Source organism: Hyla sarda, unplaced genomic scaffold, assembly GCF_029499605.1.
Source record: "Hyla sarda isolate aHylSar1 unplaced genomic scaffold, aHylSar1.hap1 scaffold_1515, whole genome shotgun sequence".
NCBI lineage: Eukaryota > Metazoa > Chordata > Amphibia > Anura > Hylidae > Hyla > Hyla sarda.
In genome coordinates, this window is record NW_026608149.1 from 1 (window position 1) to 20,546 (window position 20,546).

Genomic DNA, 20,546 nt, shown 5'->3' on the forward strand with positions numbered 1-20,546 from the left:
GTGATCAGGGATGTGGGAGGATCATGTGATCAGGGATGTGGAGGATCATGTGATCAGGGATGTGGGAGGATCATGTGATCGGGGATGTGGGAGGATCATGTGATCGGGATGTGGGAGATCATGTGATCGGGGATGTGGGAGGATCATGTGATCAGGGATGTGGGAGGATCATGTGATCAGGGATGTGGGAGGATCATGTGATAAGGGATGTGGGAGGATCATGTGATCAGGGATGTGGGAGGATCATGTGATCAGGGATGTGGGAGGATCATGTGATCAGGGATGTGGGAGGATCATGTGATCAGGGATGTGGGATGGGCCGGGGCCTTTTATGTGTAGTTTGTGGAATGAAGACAAACACAAGTTATATAAAATAAAGTTTAATGTGAGATATAAAGTGCGGACATGATGTTGGGGGAGGGGCATTAATAATAATAAATACAACTCCTGATTGGCTGGAATGTTTATTATAATATGTACAGTGCTCACTGCATGGTGCGCCGGGTCCTCTGCCTGCGCTGACGCCTTCCAGAAGTCATCACCTGCAAAAAGAAAAGACAGCGACTAGTACTCTATTATCATCATCATCATCCATAAACACCATCATCATCATCATCATCACCATCCCTACCATCATCATCCCCACCACCATCATCATCATCAGCATCATCATCTTTATCACCATCATCACCACCACCACCATCATCATCATCGCCGACTGGAGCCACTGTATGATGTATAATCACTGTATGATGTATAGTCACTGTATGATGTATAATCACTGTATGATGTATAATCACTATGTATAATCACTGTATGATGTATAATCACTATGTATAATCACTGTATGATGTATAATCACTGTATGATGTATAATCACTGTATGATGTATAATCACTATGTATAATCACTGTATGATGTATAGTCACTGTATGATGTATAATCACTGTATGATGTATAATCACTGTATGATGTATAGTCACTGTATGATGTATAGTCACTGTATGATGTATAGTCACTGTATGATGTATAATCACTGTATGATGTATAGTCACTGTATGATGTATAGTCACTGTATGATGTATAGTCACTGTATGATGTATAATCACTGTATGATGTATAATCACTGTATGATGTATAGTCACTGTATGATGTATAATCACTGTATGATGTATAGTCACTGTATGATGTATAATCACTGTATGATGTATAATCACTGTATGATGTATAATCACTATGTATAGTCACTGTATGATGTATAATCACTGTATGATGTATAATCACTGTATGATGTATAATCACTATGTATAATCACTGTATGATGTATAGTCACTGTATGATGTATAATCACTGTATGATGTATAATCACTGTATGATGTATAGTCACTGTATGATGTATAGTCACTGTATGATGTATAGTCACTGTATGATGTATAATCACTGTATGATGTATAGTCACTGTATGATGTATAGTCACTGTATGATGTATAATCACTGTATGATGTATAATCACTATGTATAATCACTGTATGATGTATAATCACTGTATGATGTATAATCACTGTATGATGTATAATCACTGTATGATGTATAATCACTGTATGATGTATAATCACTATGTATAATCACTGTATGATGTATAGTCACTGTATGATGTATAATCACTGTATGATGTATAATCACTGTATGATGTATAGTCACTGTATGATGTATAGTCACTGTATGATGTATAGTCACTGTATGATGTATAATCACTGTATGATGTATAGTCACTGTATGATGTATAGTCACTGTATGATGTATAATCACTGTATGATGTATAATCACTATGTATAATCACTGTATGATGTATAATCACTGTATGATGTATAGTCACTGTATGATGTATAATCACTATGTATAATCACTGTATGATGTATAATCACTATATATAGTCACTGTATGATGTATAATCACTGTATGATGTATAGTCACTGTATGATGTATAATCACTATGTATAATCACTGTATGATGTATAATCACTGTATGATGTATAATCACTATGTATAATCACTGTATGATGTATAATCACTGTATGATGTATAGTCACTGTATGATGTATAATCACTATGTATAATCACTGTATGATGTATAATCACTATATATAGTCACTGTATGATGTATAATCACTGTATGATGTATAGTCACTGTATGATGTATAATCACTGTATGATGTATAATCACTATGTATAATCACTGTATGATGTATAATCACTGTATGATGTATAATCACTGTATGATGTATAGTCACTGTATGATGTATAATCACTGTATGATGTATAATCACTGTATGATGTATAGTCACTGTATGATGTATAATCACTATGTATAATCACTGTATGATGTATAATCACTGAATGATGTATAGTCACTGTATGATGTATAGTCACTATGTATAATCACTGTATGATGTATAGTCACTGTATGATGTATAATCACTGTATGATGTATAATCACTGTATGATGTATAGTCACTGTATGATGTATAGTCACTGTATGATGTATAATCACTGTATGATGTATAATCACTATGTATAGTCACTGTATGATGTATAATCACTGTATGATGTATAATCACTGTATGATGTATAATCACTATGTATAATCACTGTATGATGTATAGTCACTGTATGATGTATAATCACTGTATGATGTATAATCACTGTATGATGTATAATCACTGTATGATGTATAGTCACTGTATGATGTATAATCACTGTATGATGTATAATCACTGTATGATGTATAATCACTGTATGATGTATAATCACTGTATGATGTATAATCACTGTATGATGTATAGTCACTGTATGATGTATAGTCACTGTATGATGTATAGTCACTGTATGATGTATAATCACTGTATGATGTATAGTCACTGTATGATGTATAGTCACTGTATGATGTATAATCACTGTATGATGTATAATCACTATGTATAATCACTGTATGATGTATAATCACTGTATGATGTATAGTCACTGTATGATGTATAATCACTGTATGATGTATAATCACTATGTATAATCACTGTATGATGTATAATCACTGTATGATGTATAGTCACTGTATGATGTATAATCACTGTATGATGTATAATCACTATGTATAATCACTGTATGATGTATAATCACTATATATAGTCACTGTATGATGTATAATCACTATGTATAATCACTGTATGATGTATAATCACTGAATGATGTATAGTCACTGTATGATGTATAGTCACTGTATGATGTATAATCACTGTATGATGTATAATCACTGAATGATGTATAGTCACTGTATGATGTATAGTCACTGTATGATGTATAATCACTGTATGATGTATAATCACTATGTATAATCACTGTATGATGTATAGTCACTGTATGATGTATAGTCACTGTATGATGTATAATCACTGTATGATGTATAATCACTGTATGATGTATAATCACTGTATGATGTATAATCACTGTATGATGTATAATCACTATGTATAATCACTGTATGATGTATAATCACTGTATGATGTATAGTCACTGTATGATGTATAATCACTATGTATAATCACTGTATGATGTATAATCACTATATATAGTCACTGTATGATGTATAATCACTGTATGATGTATAATCACTATGTATAGTCACTGTATGATGTATAGTCACTGTATGATGTATAGTCACTATGTATAATCACTGTATGATGTATAGTCACTGTATGATGTATAATCACTGTATGATGTATAATCACTGTATGATGTATAGTCACTGTATGATGTATAGTCACTGTATGATGTATAATCACTGTATGATGTATAATCACTATGTATAGTCACTGTATGATGTATAATCACTGTATGATGTATAATCACTGTATGATGTATAATCACTATGTATAATCACTGTATGATGTATAGTCACTGTATGATGTATAATCACTGTATGATGTATAATCACTGTATGATGTATAATCACTGTATGATGTATAGTCACTGTATGATGTATAATCACTGTATGATGTATAATCACTGTATGATGTATAATCACTGTATGATGTATAATCACTGTATGATGTATAATCACTGTATGATGTATAGTCACTGTATGATGTATAGTCACTGTATGATGTATAGTCACTGTATGATGTATAATCACTGTATGATGTATAGTCACTGTATGATGTATAGTCACTGTATGATGTATAATCACTGTATGATGTATAATCACTATGTATAATCACTGTATGATGTATAATCACTGTATGATGTATAGTCACTGTATGATGTATAATCACTGTATGATGTATAATCACTATGTATAATCACTGTATGATGTATAATCACTGTATGATGTATAGTCACTGTATGATGTATAATCACTGTATGATGTATAATCACTATGTATAATCACTGTATGATGTATAATCACTATATATAGTCACTGTATGATGTATAATCACTATGTATAATCACTGTATGATGTATAATCACTGAATGATGTATAGTCACTGTATGATGTATAGTCACTGTATGATGTATAATCACTGTATGATGTATAATCACTGAATGATGTATAGTCACTGTATGATGTATAGTCACTGTATGATGTATAATCACTGTATGATGTATAATCACTATGTATAATCACTGTATGATGTATAGTCACTGTATGATGTATAGTCACTGTATGATGTATAATCACTGTATGATGTATAATCACTGTATGATGTATAATCACTGTATGATGTATAATCACTGTATGATGTATAATCACTATGTATAATCACTGTATGATGTATAATCACTGTATGATGTATAGTCACTGTATGATGTATAATCACTATGTATAATCACTGTATGATGTATAATCACTATATATAGTCACTGTATGATGTATAATCACTATGTATAATCACTGTATGATGTATAATCACTGTATGATGTATAGTCACTGTATGATGTATAATCACTATGTATAATCACTGTATGATGTATAATCACTATATATAGTCACTGTATGATGTATAATCACTATGTATAATCACTGTATGATGTATAATCACTGAATGATGTATAGTCACTGTATGATGTATAGTCACTGTATGATGTATAATCACTGTATGATGTATAGTCACTGTATGATGTATAATCACTATGTATAATCACTGTATGATGTATAATCACTATATATAGTCACTGTATGATGTATAATCACTATGTATAATCACTGTATGATGTATAATCACTGTATGATGTATAGTCACTGTATGATGTATAATCACTATGTATAATCACTGTATGATGTATAATCACTGTATGATGTATAGTCACTGTATGATGTATAATCACTATGTATAATCACTGTATGATGTATAATCACTATATATAGTCACTGTATGATGTATAATCACTATGTATAATCACTGTATGATGTATAATCACTGAATGATGTATAGTCACTGTATGATGTAAAGTCACTGAAATGAATGAGAAGGGGTGCGGTTCCGGCTGGGATATGGGGGCGTTTCGTCCCCTCCCTGCACCCCGACATCTTGGCTTTGGTTGAGACGCCATTATTTACGGTCCAGGGGCATTTGTGGCCCCTCAGTAGGTTGGGCCTTTTTGCCGGGGGCTTCTCTCCTGTCGCATCCTTTGTAGTGTGACACGTTTGTTCTTTTTCGTGCACTTTGGGTGATAAAATAAATGGGAGCGCCCGGTACTAAGACAACGTCATGTGATCCCTCCGCTACAATGTGTCAGTGTCCTGATCCTGCTCGCACAGCTGGAATTTGTTACCTTGTATTGTGCTTCTGGGTTTTTATGTAAACGGATACACTGTAACAAACCCTCAGATGTGAGAAGTAAATGGTTTTCACTGACAGCAAGCAGAGATCTTTAACCCCAAACCACACAATGACTATGAGGACATTTCCAGTGGTCATGTGACTTACCTTCTACTCTGAGATAGGGTGAGGTCGTCCTGCAGCACCTGCGCCCTCTTCTGGAGGAAGTGCACCTGTACAGGGAGGAGAGGTGACACGCCACCTAGGGGTCAGGACACACACTGCATATCTCCCAGCATCCCCTGCTGCTTCAGCGTCTACATCACAGATTCCCAACCAGGGTGCCCAGACAGCCAGAGGTTGTCCGGGCATGCTGGGAGTTGTAGTTTTACAACAGCAGGAGGCCCCCTAGTTGGGAAACTCTGGTCTACATGGAACATGAAATGACAACTGAATGGCAAATAGTAATAAAGTAAGTGCCCCCCCTGGTATGATACAGCTGCCCGGGGGGCTGTGACCTATGGGTGCTAGAGGCGGAGCCTGCCTGGTCACATGATCCTTACCTGAGATTTCAGAGATGTGATGGTGTCCTCCAGCTCATGGCGCATGGCGGCCGGCATCAGGCCCCGGATCCTCAGCTCGTACTCCAGACGGATGTCCGCCATCTGCCAACAAATGACACATGTGACATCATAATCCCACCTCCTGATGATGTCAGAAAGAGCTGGTAAAGTGGGTCCTATCTGGGGTGTAAATGGCGCAAAGCAGGGATAAACGGGGTCCCTGGGGCCACAGACTAGGACAGGAGCCAGGATAAGATATGAGGTAACAGCAGAATAGTGAGTGCAGCTGTGGAGGATAAGATATGAGGTAACAGCAGAATAGTGAGTGCAGCTCTGGAGGATAAGACATGATGTAACAGCAGAATAGTGAGTGCAGCTCTGGAGGATAAGACATGATGTAACAGCAGAATAGTGAGTGCAGCTCTGGAGGATAAGACATGATGTAACAGCAGAATAGTGAGTGCAGCTCTGGAGGATAAGACAGGATGTAACAGCAGAATAGTGAGTGCAGCTCTGGAGGATAAGACAGGATGTAACAGCAGAATAGTGAGTGCAGCTCTGGAGGATAAGATATGAGGTAACAGCAGAATAGTGAGTGCAGCTCTGGAGGATAAGACATGATGTAACAGCAGAATAGTGAGTGCAGCTCTGGAGGATAAGATATGAGGTAACAGCAGAATAGTGAGTGCAGCTCTGGGGGATAAGACATGATGTAACAGCAGAATAGTGAGTGCAGCTCTGGAGGATAAGACCTGATGTAACAGCAGAATAGCGAGTGCAGCTCTGGAGGATAAGATATGAGGTAACAGCAGAATAGTGAGTGCAGCTCTGGAGGATAAGACGTGATGTAACAGCAGAATAGTGAGTGCAGCTCTGGAGGATAAGACATGATGTAACAGCAGAATAGTGAGTGCAGCTCTGGAGGATAAGACAGGATGTAACAGCAGAATAGTGAGTGCAGCTCTGGAGGATAAGATATGAGGTAACAGCAGAATAGTGAGTGCAGCTCTGGAGGATAAGACATGATGTAACAGCAGAATAGTGAGTGCAGCTCTGGAGGATAAGATATGAGGTAACAGCAGAATAGTGAGTGCAGCTCTGGGGGATAAGACATGATGTAACAGCAGAATAGTGAGTGCAGCTCTGGAGGATAAGACCTGATGTAACAGCAGAATAGTGAGTGCAGCTCTGGAGGATAAGACATGAGGTAACAGCAGAATAGTGAGTGCAGCTCTGGAGGATAAGACCTGATGTAACAGCAGAATAGTGAGTGCAGCTCTGGAGGATAAGACATGAGGTAACAGCAGAATAGTGAGTGCAGCTCTGGAGGATAAGACCTGATGTAACAGCAGAATAGTGAGTGCAACTCTGGGGGATAAGATATGAGGTAACAGCAGAATAGTGAGTGCAGCTGTGAAGGATAAGATATGAGGTAACAGCAGAATAGTGAGTGCAGCTCTGGAGGATAAGATATGAGGTAACAGCAGAATAGTGAGTGCAGCTCTGGAGGATAAGACATGATGTAACAGCAGAATAGTGAGTGCAGCTCTGGAGGATAGGAGCTGATGTAACAGCAGAATAGTGAGTGCAGCTCTGGAGGATAGGAGCTGATGTAACAGCAGAATAGTGAGTGCAGCTCTGGAGGATAAGACATGATGTAACAGGAGAATAGTGAGTGCAGCTCTGGAGGATAAGACGTGATGGAACAGCAGAATAGTGAGTGCAGCTCTGCAGGATAAGATATGAGGTAACAGCAGAATAGTGAGTGCAGCTCTGGGGGATAAGATATGATGTACCAGCAGAATAGTGAGTGCAGCTCTGGAGGATAAGATATGATGTAACAGCAGAATAGTGAGTGCAGCTCTGGAGGATAAGATATGATGTAACAGCAGAATAGTGAGTGCAGCTCTGGAGGATAAGACAGGATGTAACAGCAGAATAGTGAGTGCAGCTCTGGAGGATAAGACATGATGTAACAGTAGAATAGTGAGTGCAGCTCTGGAGGATAAGATATGATGTAACAGCAGAATAGTGAGTGCAGCTCTGGAGGATAAGATATGATGTAACAGCAGAATAGTGAGTGCAGCTCTGGAGGATAAGATATGATGTAACAGCAGAATAGTGAGTGCAGCTCTGGAGGATAAGATATGAGGTAACAGCAGAATAGTGAGTGAAGCTCTGGAGGATAAGACGGGATGTAACAGCAGAATAGTGAGTGCAGCTCTGGAGGATAAGATATGATGTAACAGCAGAATAGTGAGTGCAGCTCTGGAGGATAAGACATAATTTAACAGCAGAATAGTGAGTGCAGCTCTGGAGGATAAGACGTGATTTAACAGGAGAATAGTGAGTGCAGCTCTGGGGGATAAGATATGATGTAACAGCAGAATAGTGAGTGCAGCTCTGGAGGATAAGATATGATGTAACAGCAGAATAGTGAGTGCAGCTCTGGAGGATAAGACACGATGTAACAGCAGAATAGTGAGTGCAGCTCTGGAGGATAAGACACGATGTAACAGCAGAATAGTGAGTGTAGCTGTGGAGGATAAGATATGAGGTAACAGCAGAATAGTGAGTGCAGCTCTGGAGGATAAGACGGGATGTAACAGCAGAATAGTGAGTGCAGCTCTGGAGGATAAGACATGATGTAACAGCAGAATAGTGAGTGCAGCTCTGGAGGATAGGACATGATGTAACAGCAGAATAGTGAGTGCAGCTCTGGAGGATAAGACACGATGTAACAGCAGAATAGCGAGTGCAGCTCTGGAGGATAAGATATGAGGTAACAGCAGAATAGTGAGTGCAGCTCTGGAGGATAAGACGGGATGTAACAGCAGAATAGTGAGTGCAGCTCTGGAGGATAAGACATAATGTAACAGCAGAATAGTGAGTGCAGCTCTGGAGGATAAGACATGATGTAACAGCAGAATAGTGAGTGCAGCTCTGGAGGATAAGACATGATGTAACAGCAGAATAGTGAGTGCAGCTCTGGAGGATAAGACATGATGTAACAGCAGAATAGTGAGTGCAGCTCTGGAGGATAAGAAAGGATGTAACAGCAGAATAGTGAGTGCAGCTCTGGAGGATAAGACATGATGTAACAGCAGAATAGTGAGTGCAGCTCTGGAGGATAAGACATAATGTAACAGCAGAATAGTGAGTGCAGCTCTGGGGGATAAGATATGATGTAACAGCAGAATAGTGAATGCAGCTCTGGAGGATAAGATATGATGTAACAGCAGAATAGTGAGTGCAGCTCTGGAGGATAAGACATGATGTAACAGCAGAATAGTGAGTGCAGCTCTGGAGAATAAGACATAATTTAACAGCAGAATAGTGAGTGCAGCTCTGGAGGATAAGACGTGATTTAACAGGAGAATAGTGAGTGCAGCTCTGGGGGATAAGACAGGATGTAACAGCAGAATAGTGAGTGCAGCTCTGGAGGATAAGACATGATGTAACAGCAGAATAGTGAGTGCAGCTCTGGAGGATAAGACATAATGTAACAGCAGAATAGTGAGTGCAGCTCTGGGGGATAAGATATGATGTAACAGCAGAATAGTGAATGCAGCTCTGGAGGATAAGATATGATGTAACAGCAGAATAGTGAGTGCAGCTCTGGAGGATAAGACATGATGTAACAGCAGAATAGTGAGTGCAGCTCTGGAGAATAAGACATAATTTAACAGCAGAATAGTGAGTGCAGCTCTGGAGGATAAGACGTGATTTAACAGGAGAATAGTGAGTGCAGCTCTGGGGGATAAGACAGGATGTAACAGCAGAATAGTGAGTGCAGCTCTGGAGGATAAGACATGATGTAACAGCAGAATAGTGAGTGCAGCTATGGAGGATAAGACATGATGTAACAGCAGAATAGTGAGTGCAGCTCTGGAGGATAAGACATGATGTAACAGCAGAATAGTGAGTGCAGCTCTGGAGGATAAGACATGATGTAACAGCAGAATAGTGAGTACAGCTCTGGAGGATAAGACATGATGTAACAGCAGAATAGTGAGTGCAGCTCTGGAGGATAAGAAAGGATGTAACAGCAGAATAGTGAGTGCAGCTCTGGAGGATAAGACATGATGTAACAGCAGAATAGTGAGTGCAGCTCTGGAGGATAAGACATGATGTAACAGCAGAATAGTGAGTGCAGCTCTGGAGGATAAGACACGATGTAACAGCAGAATAGTGAGTGCAGCTCTGGAGGATAAGATTTGAGGTAACAGCAGAATAGTGAGTGCAGCTCTGGAGGATAAGACGGGATGTAACAGCAGAATAGTGAGTGCAGCTCTGGATGATAAGACATGATGTAACAGCAGAATAGTGAGTGCAGCTCTGGAGGATAAGACATAATGTAACAGCAGAATAGTGAGTGCAGCTCTGGGGGATAAGATATGATGTAACAGCAGAATAGTGAATGCAGCTCTGGAGGATAAGAAATGATGTAACAGCAGAATAGTGAGTGCAGCTCTGGAGGATAAGTCATGATGTAACAGCAGAATAGTGAGTGCAGCTCTGGAGGATAAGACATAATTTAACAGCAGAATAGTGAGTGCAGCTCTGGAGGATAAGACGTGATTTAACAGGAGAATAGTGAGTGCAGCTCTGGGGGATAAGACAGGATGTAACAGCAGAATAGTGAGTGCAGCTCTGGAGGATAAGACATGATGTAACAGCAGAATAGTGAGTGTAGCTCTGGAGGATAAGACATGATGTAACAGCAGAATAGTGAGTGCAGCTCTGGAGGATAAGACATGATGTAACAGCAGAATAGTGAGTGCAGCTCTGGAGGATAAGACATAATGTAACAGCAGAATAGTGAGTGCAGCTCTGGGGGATAAGATATGATGTAACAGCAGAATAGTGAATGCAGCTCTGGAGGATAAGATATGATGTAACAGCAGAATAGTGAGTGCAGCTCTGGAGGATAAGACATGATGTAACAGCAGAATAGTGAGTGCAGCTCTGGAGAATAAGACATAATTTAACAGCAGAATAGTGAGTGCAGCTCTGGAGGATAAGACGTGATTTAACAGGAGAATAGTGAGTGCAGCTCTGGGGGATAAGACAGGATGTAACAGCAGAATAGTGAGTGCAGCTCTGGAGGATAAGACATGATGTAACAGCAGAATAGTGAGTGCAGCTATGGAGGATAAGACATGATGTAACAGCAGAATAGTGAGTGCAGCTCTGGAGGATAAGACATGATGTAACAGCAGAATAGTGAGTGCAGCTCTGGAGGATAAGACATGATGTAACAGCAGAATAGTGAGTACAGCTCTGGAGGATAAGACATGATGTAACAGCAGAATAGTGAGTGCAGCTCTGGAGGATAAGAAAGGATGTAACAGCAGAATAGTGAGTGCAGCTCTGGAGGATAAGACATGATGTAACAGCAGAATAGTGAGTGCAGCTCTGGAGGATAAGACATGATGTAACAGCAGAATAGTGAGTGCAGCTCTGGAGGATAAGACACGATGTAACAGCAGAATAGTGAGTGCAGCTCTGGAGGATAAGATTTGAGGTAACAGCAGAATAGTGAGTGCAGCTCTGGAGGATAAGATTTGAGGTAACAGCAGAATAGTGAGTGCAGCTCTGGAGGATAAGACGGGATGTAACAGCAGAATAGTGAGTGCAGCTCTGGATGATAAGACATGATGTAACAGCAGAATAGTGAGTGCAGCTCTGGAGGATAAGACATAATGTAACAGCAGAATAGTGAGTGCAGCTCTGGGGGATAAGATATGATGTAGCAGCAGAATAGTGAATGCAGCTCTGGAGGATAAGAAATGATGTAACAGCAGAATAGTGAGTGCAGCTCTGGAGGATAAGTCATGATGTAACAGCAGAATAGTGAGTGCAGCTCTGGAGGATAAGACATAATTTAACAGCAGAATAGTGAGTGCAGCTCTGGAGGATAAGACGTGATTTAACAGGAGAATAGTGAGTGCAGCTCTGGGGGATAAGACAGGATGTAACAGCAGAATAGTGAGTGCAGCTCTGGAGGATAAGACATGATGTAACAGCAGAATAGTGAGTGCAGCTATGGAGGATAAGACATGATGTAACAGCAGAATAGTGAGTGCAGCTCTGGAGGATAAGACATGATGTAACAGCAGAATAGTGAGTGCAGCTCTGGAGGATAAGACATGATGTAACAGCAGAATAGTGAGTGCAGCTCTGGAGGATAAGACATAATGTAACAGCAGAATAGTGAGTGCAGCTCTGGAGGATAAGACATGATGTAACAGCAGAATAGTGAGTGCAGCTCTGGAGGATAAGACATGATGTAACAGCAGAATAGTGAGTGCAGCTCTGGAGGATAAGACATGATGTAACAGCAGAATAGTGAGTGCAGCTCTGGAGGATAAGAAAGGATGTAACAGCAGAATAGTGAGTGCAGCTCTGGAGGATAAGACATGATGTAACAGCAGAATAGTGAGTGCAGCTCTGGAGGATAAGACATAATGTAACAGCAGAATAGTGAGTGCAGCTCTGGGGGATAAGATATGATGTAACAGCAGAATAGTGAATGCAGCTCTGGAGGATAAGATATGATGTAACAGCAGAATAGTGAGTGCAGCTCTGGAGGATAAGACATGATGTAACAGCAGAATAGTGAGTGCAGCTCTGGAGAATAAGACATAATTTAACAGCAGAATAGTGAGTGCAGCTCTGGAGGATAAGACGTGATTTAACAGGAGAATAGTGAGTGCAGCTCTGGGGGATAAGACAGGATGTAACAGCAGAATAGTGAGTGCAGCTCTGGAGGATAAGACATGATGTAACAGCAGAATAGTGAGTGCAGCTATGGAGGATAAGACATGATGTAACAGCAGAATAGTGAGTGCAGCTCTGGAGGATAAGACATGATGTAACAGCAGAATAGTGAGTGCAGCTCTGGAGGATAAGACATAATGTAACAGCAGAATAGTGAGTGCAGCTCTGGGGGATAAGATATGATGTAACAGCAGAATAGTGAATGCAGCTCTGGAGGATAAGATATGATGTAACAGCAGAATAGTGAGTGCAGCTCTGGAGGATAAGACATGATGTAACAGCAGAATAGTGAGTGCAGCTCTGGAGGATAAGACATAATTTAACAGCAGAATAGTGAGTGCAGCTCTGGAGGATAAGACGTGATTTAACAGGAGAATAGTGAGTGCAGCTCTGGGGGATAAGACAGGATGTAACAGCAGAATAGTGAGTGCAGCTCTGGAGGATAAGACATGATGTAACAGCAGAATAGTGAGTGCAGCTATGGAGGATAAGACATGATGTAACAGCAGAATAGTGAGTGCAGCTCTGGAGGATAAGACATGATGTAACAGCAGAATAGTGAGTGCAGCTCTGGAGGATAAGACATGATGTAACAGCAGAATAGTGAGTACAGCTCTGGAGGATAAGACATGATGTAACAGCAGAATAGTGAGTGCAGCTCTGGAGGATAAGAAAGGATGTAACAGCAGAATAGTGAGTGCAGCTCTGGAGGATAAGACATGATGTAACAGCAGAATAGTGAGTGCAGCTCTGGAGGATAAGACATGATGTAACAGCAGAATAGTGAGTGCAGCTCTGGAGGATAAGACACGATGTAACAGCAGAATAGTGAGTGCAGCTCTGGAGGATAAGATTTGAGGTAACAGCAGAATAGTGAGTGCAGCTCTGGAGGATAAGACGGGATGTAACAGCAGAATAGTGAGTGCAGCTCTGGATGATAAGACATGATGTAACAGCAGAATAGTGAGTGCAGCTCTGGAGGATAAGACATAATGTAACAGCAGAATAGTGAGTGCAGCTCTGGGGGATAAGATATGATGTAACAGCAGAATAGTGAATGCAGCTCTGGAGGATAAGAAATGATGTAACAGCAGAATAGTGAGTGCAGCTCTGGAGGATAAGTCATGATGTAACAGCAGAATAGTGAGTGCAGCTCTGGAGGATAAGACATGATGTAACAGCAGAATAGTGAGTGCAGCTATGGAGGATAAGACATGATGTAACAGCAGAATAGTGAGTGCAGCTCTGGAGGATAAGACATGATGTAACAGCAGAATAGTGAGTGCAGCTCTGGAGGATAAGACATGATGTAACAGCAGAACAGTGAGTGCAGCTCTGGAGGATAAGACATGATGTAACATCCTCCAGAGCTGCACTCACTATTCTGCTGTTACATCATGTCTTATCCTCCAGAGCTGCACTCACTATTCTGCTGTTACATCACGTCTTATCCTCCAGAGCTGCACTCACTATTCTGCTGTTACATCATGTCTTATCCTCCAGAGCTGCACTCACTATTCTGCTGTTACATCATGACTTATCCTCCAGAGCTGGACTCACTATTCTGCTAAGACGTGATGTAACAGCAGAATAGTGAGTGCAGCTCTGGAGGATAAGATACTCTGTATGAGGTGACGCCATCTTGGTCCTGTCACAGGGGTCTGAGCAGAGTCTCCATCCTGTAACAATTGGCGGTATACTCCACAGATCCGGATATTCGCGGTTATTGTCGCGGTTTATCTTCGGCTGCCAGAACCTATTCTGAAGACTTGGGACATTGCTTTGCCGCTGGAGAGGTCACATGTCAGACGCCTTTGGCAAATAATTACCAAAACACGGGAAAACTGAGCGTCTTCCGGCAGGAGCCTCGGAGGGGGCGGGGGAGGCAGACAAGATTGGCGCTAACGTGTCTGAAAATAACGCAGGGGACTGTATGTGTCATGGAGCAGTAGTCAGAGCGCCCCCTAAAGGATGACAGACTGTAATGATCAGTGCTGCCGCAGTGTTTACAGGACAGCAGCCATGTCAGTCTATCAGTCTGGGGAGCACAATGATCCACTGTAACAAACCTTCAGCAGTAAGAAGTGTGAGATCAGCACCGAGCTGCCAGCATCTGGATGTTTCCATTCACTGACAGCAAACAGCCATCTAGAAAATGGTGAGCTGTGATCCTATACTGGGGTTCAGTGGTCATGTGACGAGAGCAGAAAGGCCAAATCTTTTATATTCAGGGGAAGCTGGGTGTATGGGGTGGGGCTCCGTGTTATCAGGGAGGAGTCATGTCTAATTGGGGGTGGGGCTCCGTGTTATCGGGAGGAGTCATGTCTAATTGGGGGTGGGGCTCCGTGTTATCGGGAGGAGTCATGTCTAATTGGGGGTGGGGCTCCGTGTCATCAGGGAGGAGTCATGTCTAATTGGGGGTGGGGCTCCGTGTTATCGGGAGGAGTCATGTCTAATTGGGGGTGGGGTTCCGTCTTATCAGGGAGGAGTCATGTATAATTGGGGGTGGGGCAGTGTGTTATCTGGGAGGAGTCATGTCTAATTGGGAGTGGGGCTCCGTTTTATCTGGGAGGAGTCATGTCTAATTGGGGGTGGGGCTCCGTGTTATCGGGGAGGAGTCATGTCTAATTGGGGGTGGGGCTCAGTGTTATCTGGGAGGAGTCATGTCTAATTGGGGGTGGGGCTCCGTGTTATCGGGGAGGAGTCATGTCTAATTGGGGGTGGGGCTCCGTGTTATCGGGGAGGAGTCATGTCTAATTAGGGGTGGGGCTCCGTGTTATCGGGGAGGAGTCATGTCTAATTGGGGGTGGGGCTCCGTGTTATCGGGGAGGAGTCATGTCTAATTGGGGGTGGGGCTCCGTGTTATCGGGGAGGAGTCATGTCTTACTGGGGCGGGGCCGCGTGTTATCGGGGAGGAGTCATGTCTTACTGGGGGCGGGGCAGTGTGTTATCGGGGAGGAGTCATGTCTTACTGGGGCGGGGCGGTGTGTTATCGGGGAGGAGTCATATCTTACTGGGGGCGGTGTTTTATCTGGGAGGAGTCATGTCTAATTGGGGGCGGGGCTCCGTGTTATCGGGAGGAGTCATGTCTAATTGGGGGTGGGGCTCCGTGTTATCGGGGAGGAGTCATGTCTAATTGGGGGTGGGGCTCCGTGTTATCGGGGAGGAGTCATGTCTTACTGGGGCGGGGCCGCGTGTTATCGGGGAGGAGTCATGTCTTACTGGGGGCGGGGCAGTGTGTTATCGGGGAGGAGTCATGTCTTACTGGGGCGGGGCGGTGTGTTATCGGGGAGGAGTCATATCTTACTGGGGGCGGTGTTTTATCTGGGAGGAGTCATGTCTAATTGGGGGCGGGGCTCCGTGTTATCGGGAGGAGTCATGTCTAATTGGGGGTGGGGCTCCGTGTTATCGGGGAGGAGTCATGTCTAATTGGGGGTGGGGCTCCGTGTTATCGGGGAGGAGTCATGTCTAATTGGGGGTGGGGCTCAGTGTTATCGGGGAGGAGTCATTTCTAATTGGGGGTGGGGCTCCGTGTTATCGGGGAGGAGTCATGTCTAATTGGGGGTGGGGCTCCGTGTTATCGGGGAGGAGTCATATCTTACTGGGGCGGGGCCGCGTGTTATCGGGGAGGAGTCATGTCTTACTGGGGGCGGGGCAGTGTGTTATCGGGGAGGAGTCATATCTTACTGGGGGCGGTGTTTTATCTGGGAGGAGTCATGTCTAATTGGGGGCGGGGTGGTGTTATCTGGGAGGAGTCATGTCTTACTGGGGGCGGGGCCATGTTATCTGGGAGGAGTCATGTCTTACTGGGGGCGGGGCGGTGTTATCTGGGAGGAGTCATGTCTTACTGGTGGCGGGGCGGTGTTTTTGAGGTGGAGGTGTCATGTCTTACTGGGGGCGGGTGGTGTTATATGGGAGGAGTCATGTCTTACTGGGGGCGGGGTGGTGTTATCTGGGAGGAGTCATGTCTTACTGGGGGCGGGGCGGTGTGTTTTTGAGGTGGATGTGTCATGTCTTACTGGGGGCGGGGCGGTGTTATCTGGGAGGAGTCATGTCTTACTGGGGGCGGGGCAGTGTGTTTTTGAGGTGGATGTGTCATGTCTTACTGGGGGCGGACGGTGTTATCTGGGAGGAGTCATGTCTTACTGGGGGCGGGGCGGTGTGTTTTTGAGGTGGAGGTGTCATGTCTTACTGGGGGTGGTGTGTTATCTGGGAGGAGTCATGTCTTACTGGGGGCGGGGTGGTGTTATCTGGGAGGAGTCATGTCTTACTAGGGGCGGGGTGGTGTTATCTGGGAGGAGTCATGTCTTACTGGGGGCGGGGCGGTGTGTTTTTGAGGTGGAGGTGTCATGTCTTACTGGGGGCGGGCGGTGTTATTTGGGAGGAGTCATGTCTTACTGGGGGTGGGGCCGTGTTATCTGGGAGGAGTCATGTCTTACTGGGGGCGGGGTGGTGTTATCTGGGAGGAGTCATGTTTTACTGGGGGTGGGGCTGTGTTATCTGGGAGGAGTCATGTCTTACTGGGGGCGGGGCGGTGTTATCTGGGAGGAGTCATGTCTTACTGGGGGTGGGGCAGTGTTTTTGAGGTGGAGGTGTCATGTCTTACTGGGGGCGGGGCGGTGTTATCTGGGAGGAGTCATGTCTTACTGGGGGCGGGGCGGTTTGTTTTTGAGGTGGATGTGTCATGTCTTACTGGGGGTGGGGCGGTGTTATCTGGGAGGAGTCATGTCTTACTGGGGGCGGGGCGGTGTTATCTGGGAGGAGTCATGTCTTACTGGGGGCGGGGCGGTGTGTTTTTGAGGTGGAGGTGTCATGTCTTACTGGGGGCGGGCGGTGTTATCTGGGAGGAGTCATGTCTTACTGGGGGCGGGGTGGTGTTATCTGGGAGGAGTCATGTCTTACTGGGGGCGGGGTGGTGTTATCTGGGAGGAGTCATGTCTTACTGGGGGCGGGGCGGTGTGTTTTTGAGGTGGATGTGTCATGTCTTACTGGGGGCAGGCGGTGTTATCTGGGAGGAGTCATGTCTTACTGGGGGTGGGGTGGTGTTATCTGGGAGGAGTCATGTCTTACTGGGGGCGGGGCGGTGTTATCTGGGAGGAGTCATGTCTTACTGGGGGCGGGGCAGTGTGTTTTTGAGGTGGATGTGTCATGTCTTACTGGGGGCGGGCGGTGTTATCTGGGAGGAGTCATGTCTTACTGGGGGCGGGGCGGTGTTATCTGGGAGGAGTCATGTCTTACTGGGGGCGGGGCGGTATTATCTGGGAGGAGTCATGTCTTACTGGGGGCGGGGCGGTATTATCTGGGAGGAGTCATGTCTTACTGGGGGCGGGGCGGTGTGTTTTTGAGGTGGATGTGTCATGTCTTACTGGGGGCGGGGCGGTGTTATCTGGGAGGAGTCATGTCTTACTGGGGGCGGGGCGGTGTGTTTTTGAGGTGGATGTGTCATGTCTTACTGCGGGCGGGGCGGTGTTATCTGGGAGGAGTCATGTCTTACTGGGGGCGGGGCAGTGTGTTTTTGAGGTGGAGGTGTCATGTCTTACTGGGGGCGGGCGGTGTTATCTGGGAGGAGTCATGTCTTACTGGGGGCGGGGCGGTGTGTTTTTGAGGTGGATGTGTCATGTCTTACTGCGGGCGGGGCGGTGTTATCTGGGAGGAGTCATGTCTTACTGGGGGCGGGGCGGTGTGTTTTTGAGGTGGAGGTGTCATGTCTTACTGGGGGCGGGGCGGTGTTATCTGGGAGGAGTCATGTCTTACTGGGGGCGGGGCGGTGTGTTTTTGAGGTGGATGTGTCATGTCTTACTGGGGGCGGGGCGGTGTTATCTGGGAGGAGTCATGTCTTACTGGGGGCGGGGCGGTGTGTTTTTGAGGTGGAGGTGTCATGTCTTACTGGGGGCGGGGCGGTGTTATCTGGGAGGAGTCATGTCTTACTGGGGGCGGGGCGGTGTGTTTTTGAGGTGGATGTGTCATGTCTTACTGGGGGCGGGGCGGTGTTATCTGGGAGGAGTCATGTCTTACTGGGGGCGGGGCGGTGTGTTTTTGAGGTGGATGTGTCATGTCTTACTGGGGGCGGGGCGGTGTTATCTGGGAGGAGTCATGTCTTACTGGGGGCGGGGCGGTGTGTTTTTGAGGTGGAGGTGTCATGTCTTACTGGGGGCGGGGCGGTGTTATCTGGGAGGAGTCATGTCTTACTGGGGGCGGGGCGGTGTGTTTTTGAGGTGGATGTGTCATGTCTTACTGCGGGCGGGGCGGTGTTATCTGGGAGGAGTCATGTCTTACTGGGGGCGGGGCGGTGTGTTTTGAGGTGGATGTGTCATGTCTTACTGGGGGCGGTGTTATCTGGGAGGAGTCATGTCTTACTGGGGGTGGGGCAGTGTTTTTGAGGTGGAGGTGTCATGTCTTACTGGGGGCGGGGCGGTGTTATCTGGGAGGAGTCATGTCTTACTGGGGGCGGGGCGGTGTGTTTTTGAGGTGGATGTGTCATGTCTTACTGCGGGTGGGGCGGTGTTATCTGGGAGGAGTCATGTCTTACTGGGGGCGGGGCGGTGTTATCTGGGAGGAGTCATGTCTTACTGGGGGCGGGGCAGTGTGTTTTTGAGGTGGAGGTGTCATGTCTTACTGGGGGCGGGGCGGTGTTATCTGGGAGGAGTCATGTCTTACTGGGGGCGGGGCGGTGTGTTTTTGAGGTGGATGTGTCATGTCTTACTGCGGGTGGGGCGGTGTTATCTGGGAGGAGTCATGTCTTACTGGGGGCGGGGCGGTGTTATCTGGGAGGAGTCATGTCTTACTGGGGGCGGGGCAGTGTGTTTTTGAGGTGGTGGTGTCATGTCTTACTGGGGGCGGGGCGGTGTTATCTGGGAGGAGTCATGTCTTACTGGGGGCGGGGCAGTGTGTTTTTGAGGTGGATGTGTCATGTCTTACTGGGGGCGGGGCGGTGTTATCTGGGAGGAGTCATGTCTTACTGGGGGCGGGGCAGTGTGTTTTTGAGGTGGAGGTGTCATGTCTTACTGGGGGCGGGGCGGTATTATCTGGGAGGAGTCATGTCTTACTGGGGGCGGGGCGGTGTGTTTTTGAGGTGGAGGTGTCATGTCTTACTGGGGGCGGGGCGGTGTTATCGGGGAGGAGTCATGTCTTACTGGGGGCGGGGCGGTGTATTTTTGAGGTGGAGGTGTCATGTCTTACTGGGGGCGGGCGGTGTTATCTGGGAGGAGTCATGTCTTACTGGGGGCGGGGCGGTATTATCTGGGAGGAGTCATGTCTTACTGGGGGCGGGGCGGTGTGTTTTTGAGGTGGATGTGTCATGTCTTACTGGGGGCGGGGCGGTGTTATCTGGGAGGAGTCATGTCTTACTGGGGGCGGGGCGGTGTATTTTTGAGGTGGAGGTGTCATG

The 20,546-nt window shown here is 44.9% G+C and overlaps 1 protein-coding gene across 1 annotated transcript in view; it reads right to left on the reverse strand.

The window, feature by feature from the left end:
- Positions 1-372: 372 nt before the first annotated feature.
- LOC130309182 (centrosomal protein of 112 kDa-like) overlaps positions 373-20,546 on the reverse strand; it is a gene marked incomplete at its 5' end in the record, with an annotated part of 68,873 nt that continues 48,699 nt past the window's right edge. The window contains 3 exons of the mRNA XM_056552296.1: positions 373-542; positions 5,982-6,046; positions 6,377-6,478. Coding sequence (XP_056408271.1) covers positions 539-542; positions 5,982-6,046; positions 6,377-6,478 — 171 coding nt within the window. The remainder of the gene's footprint in view (positions 543-5,981; positions 6,047-6,376; positions 6,479-20,546) is intronic.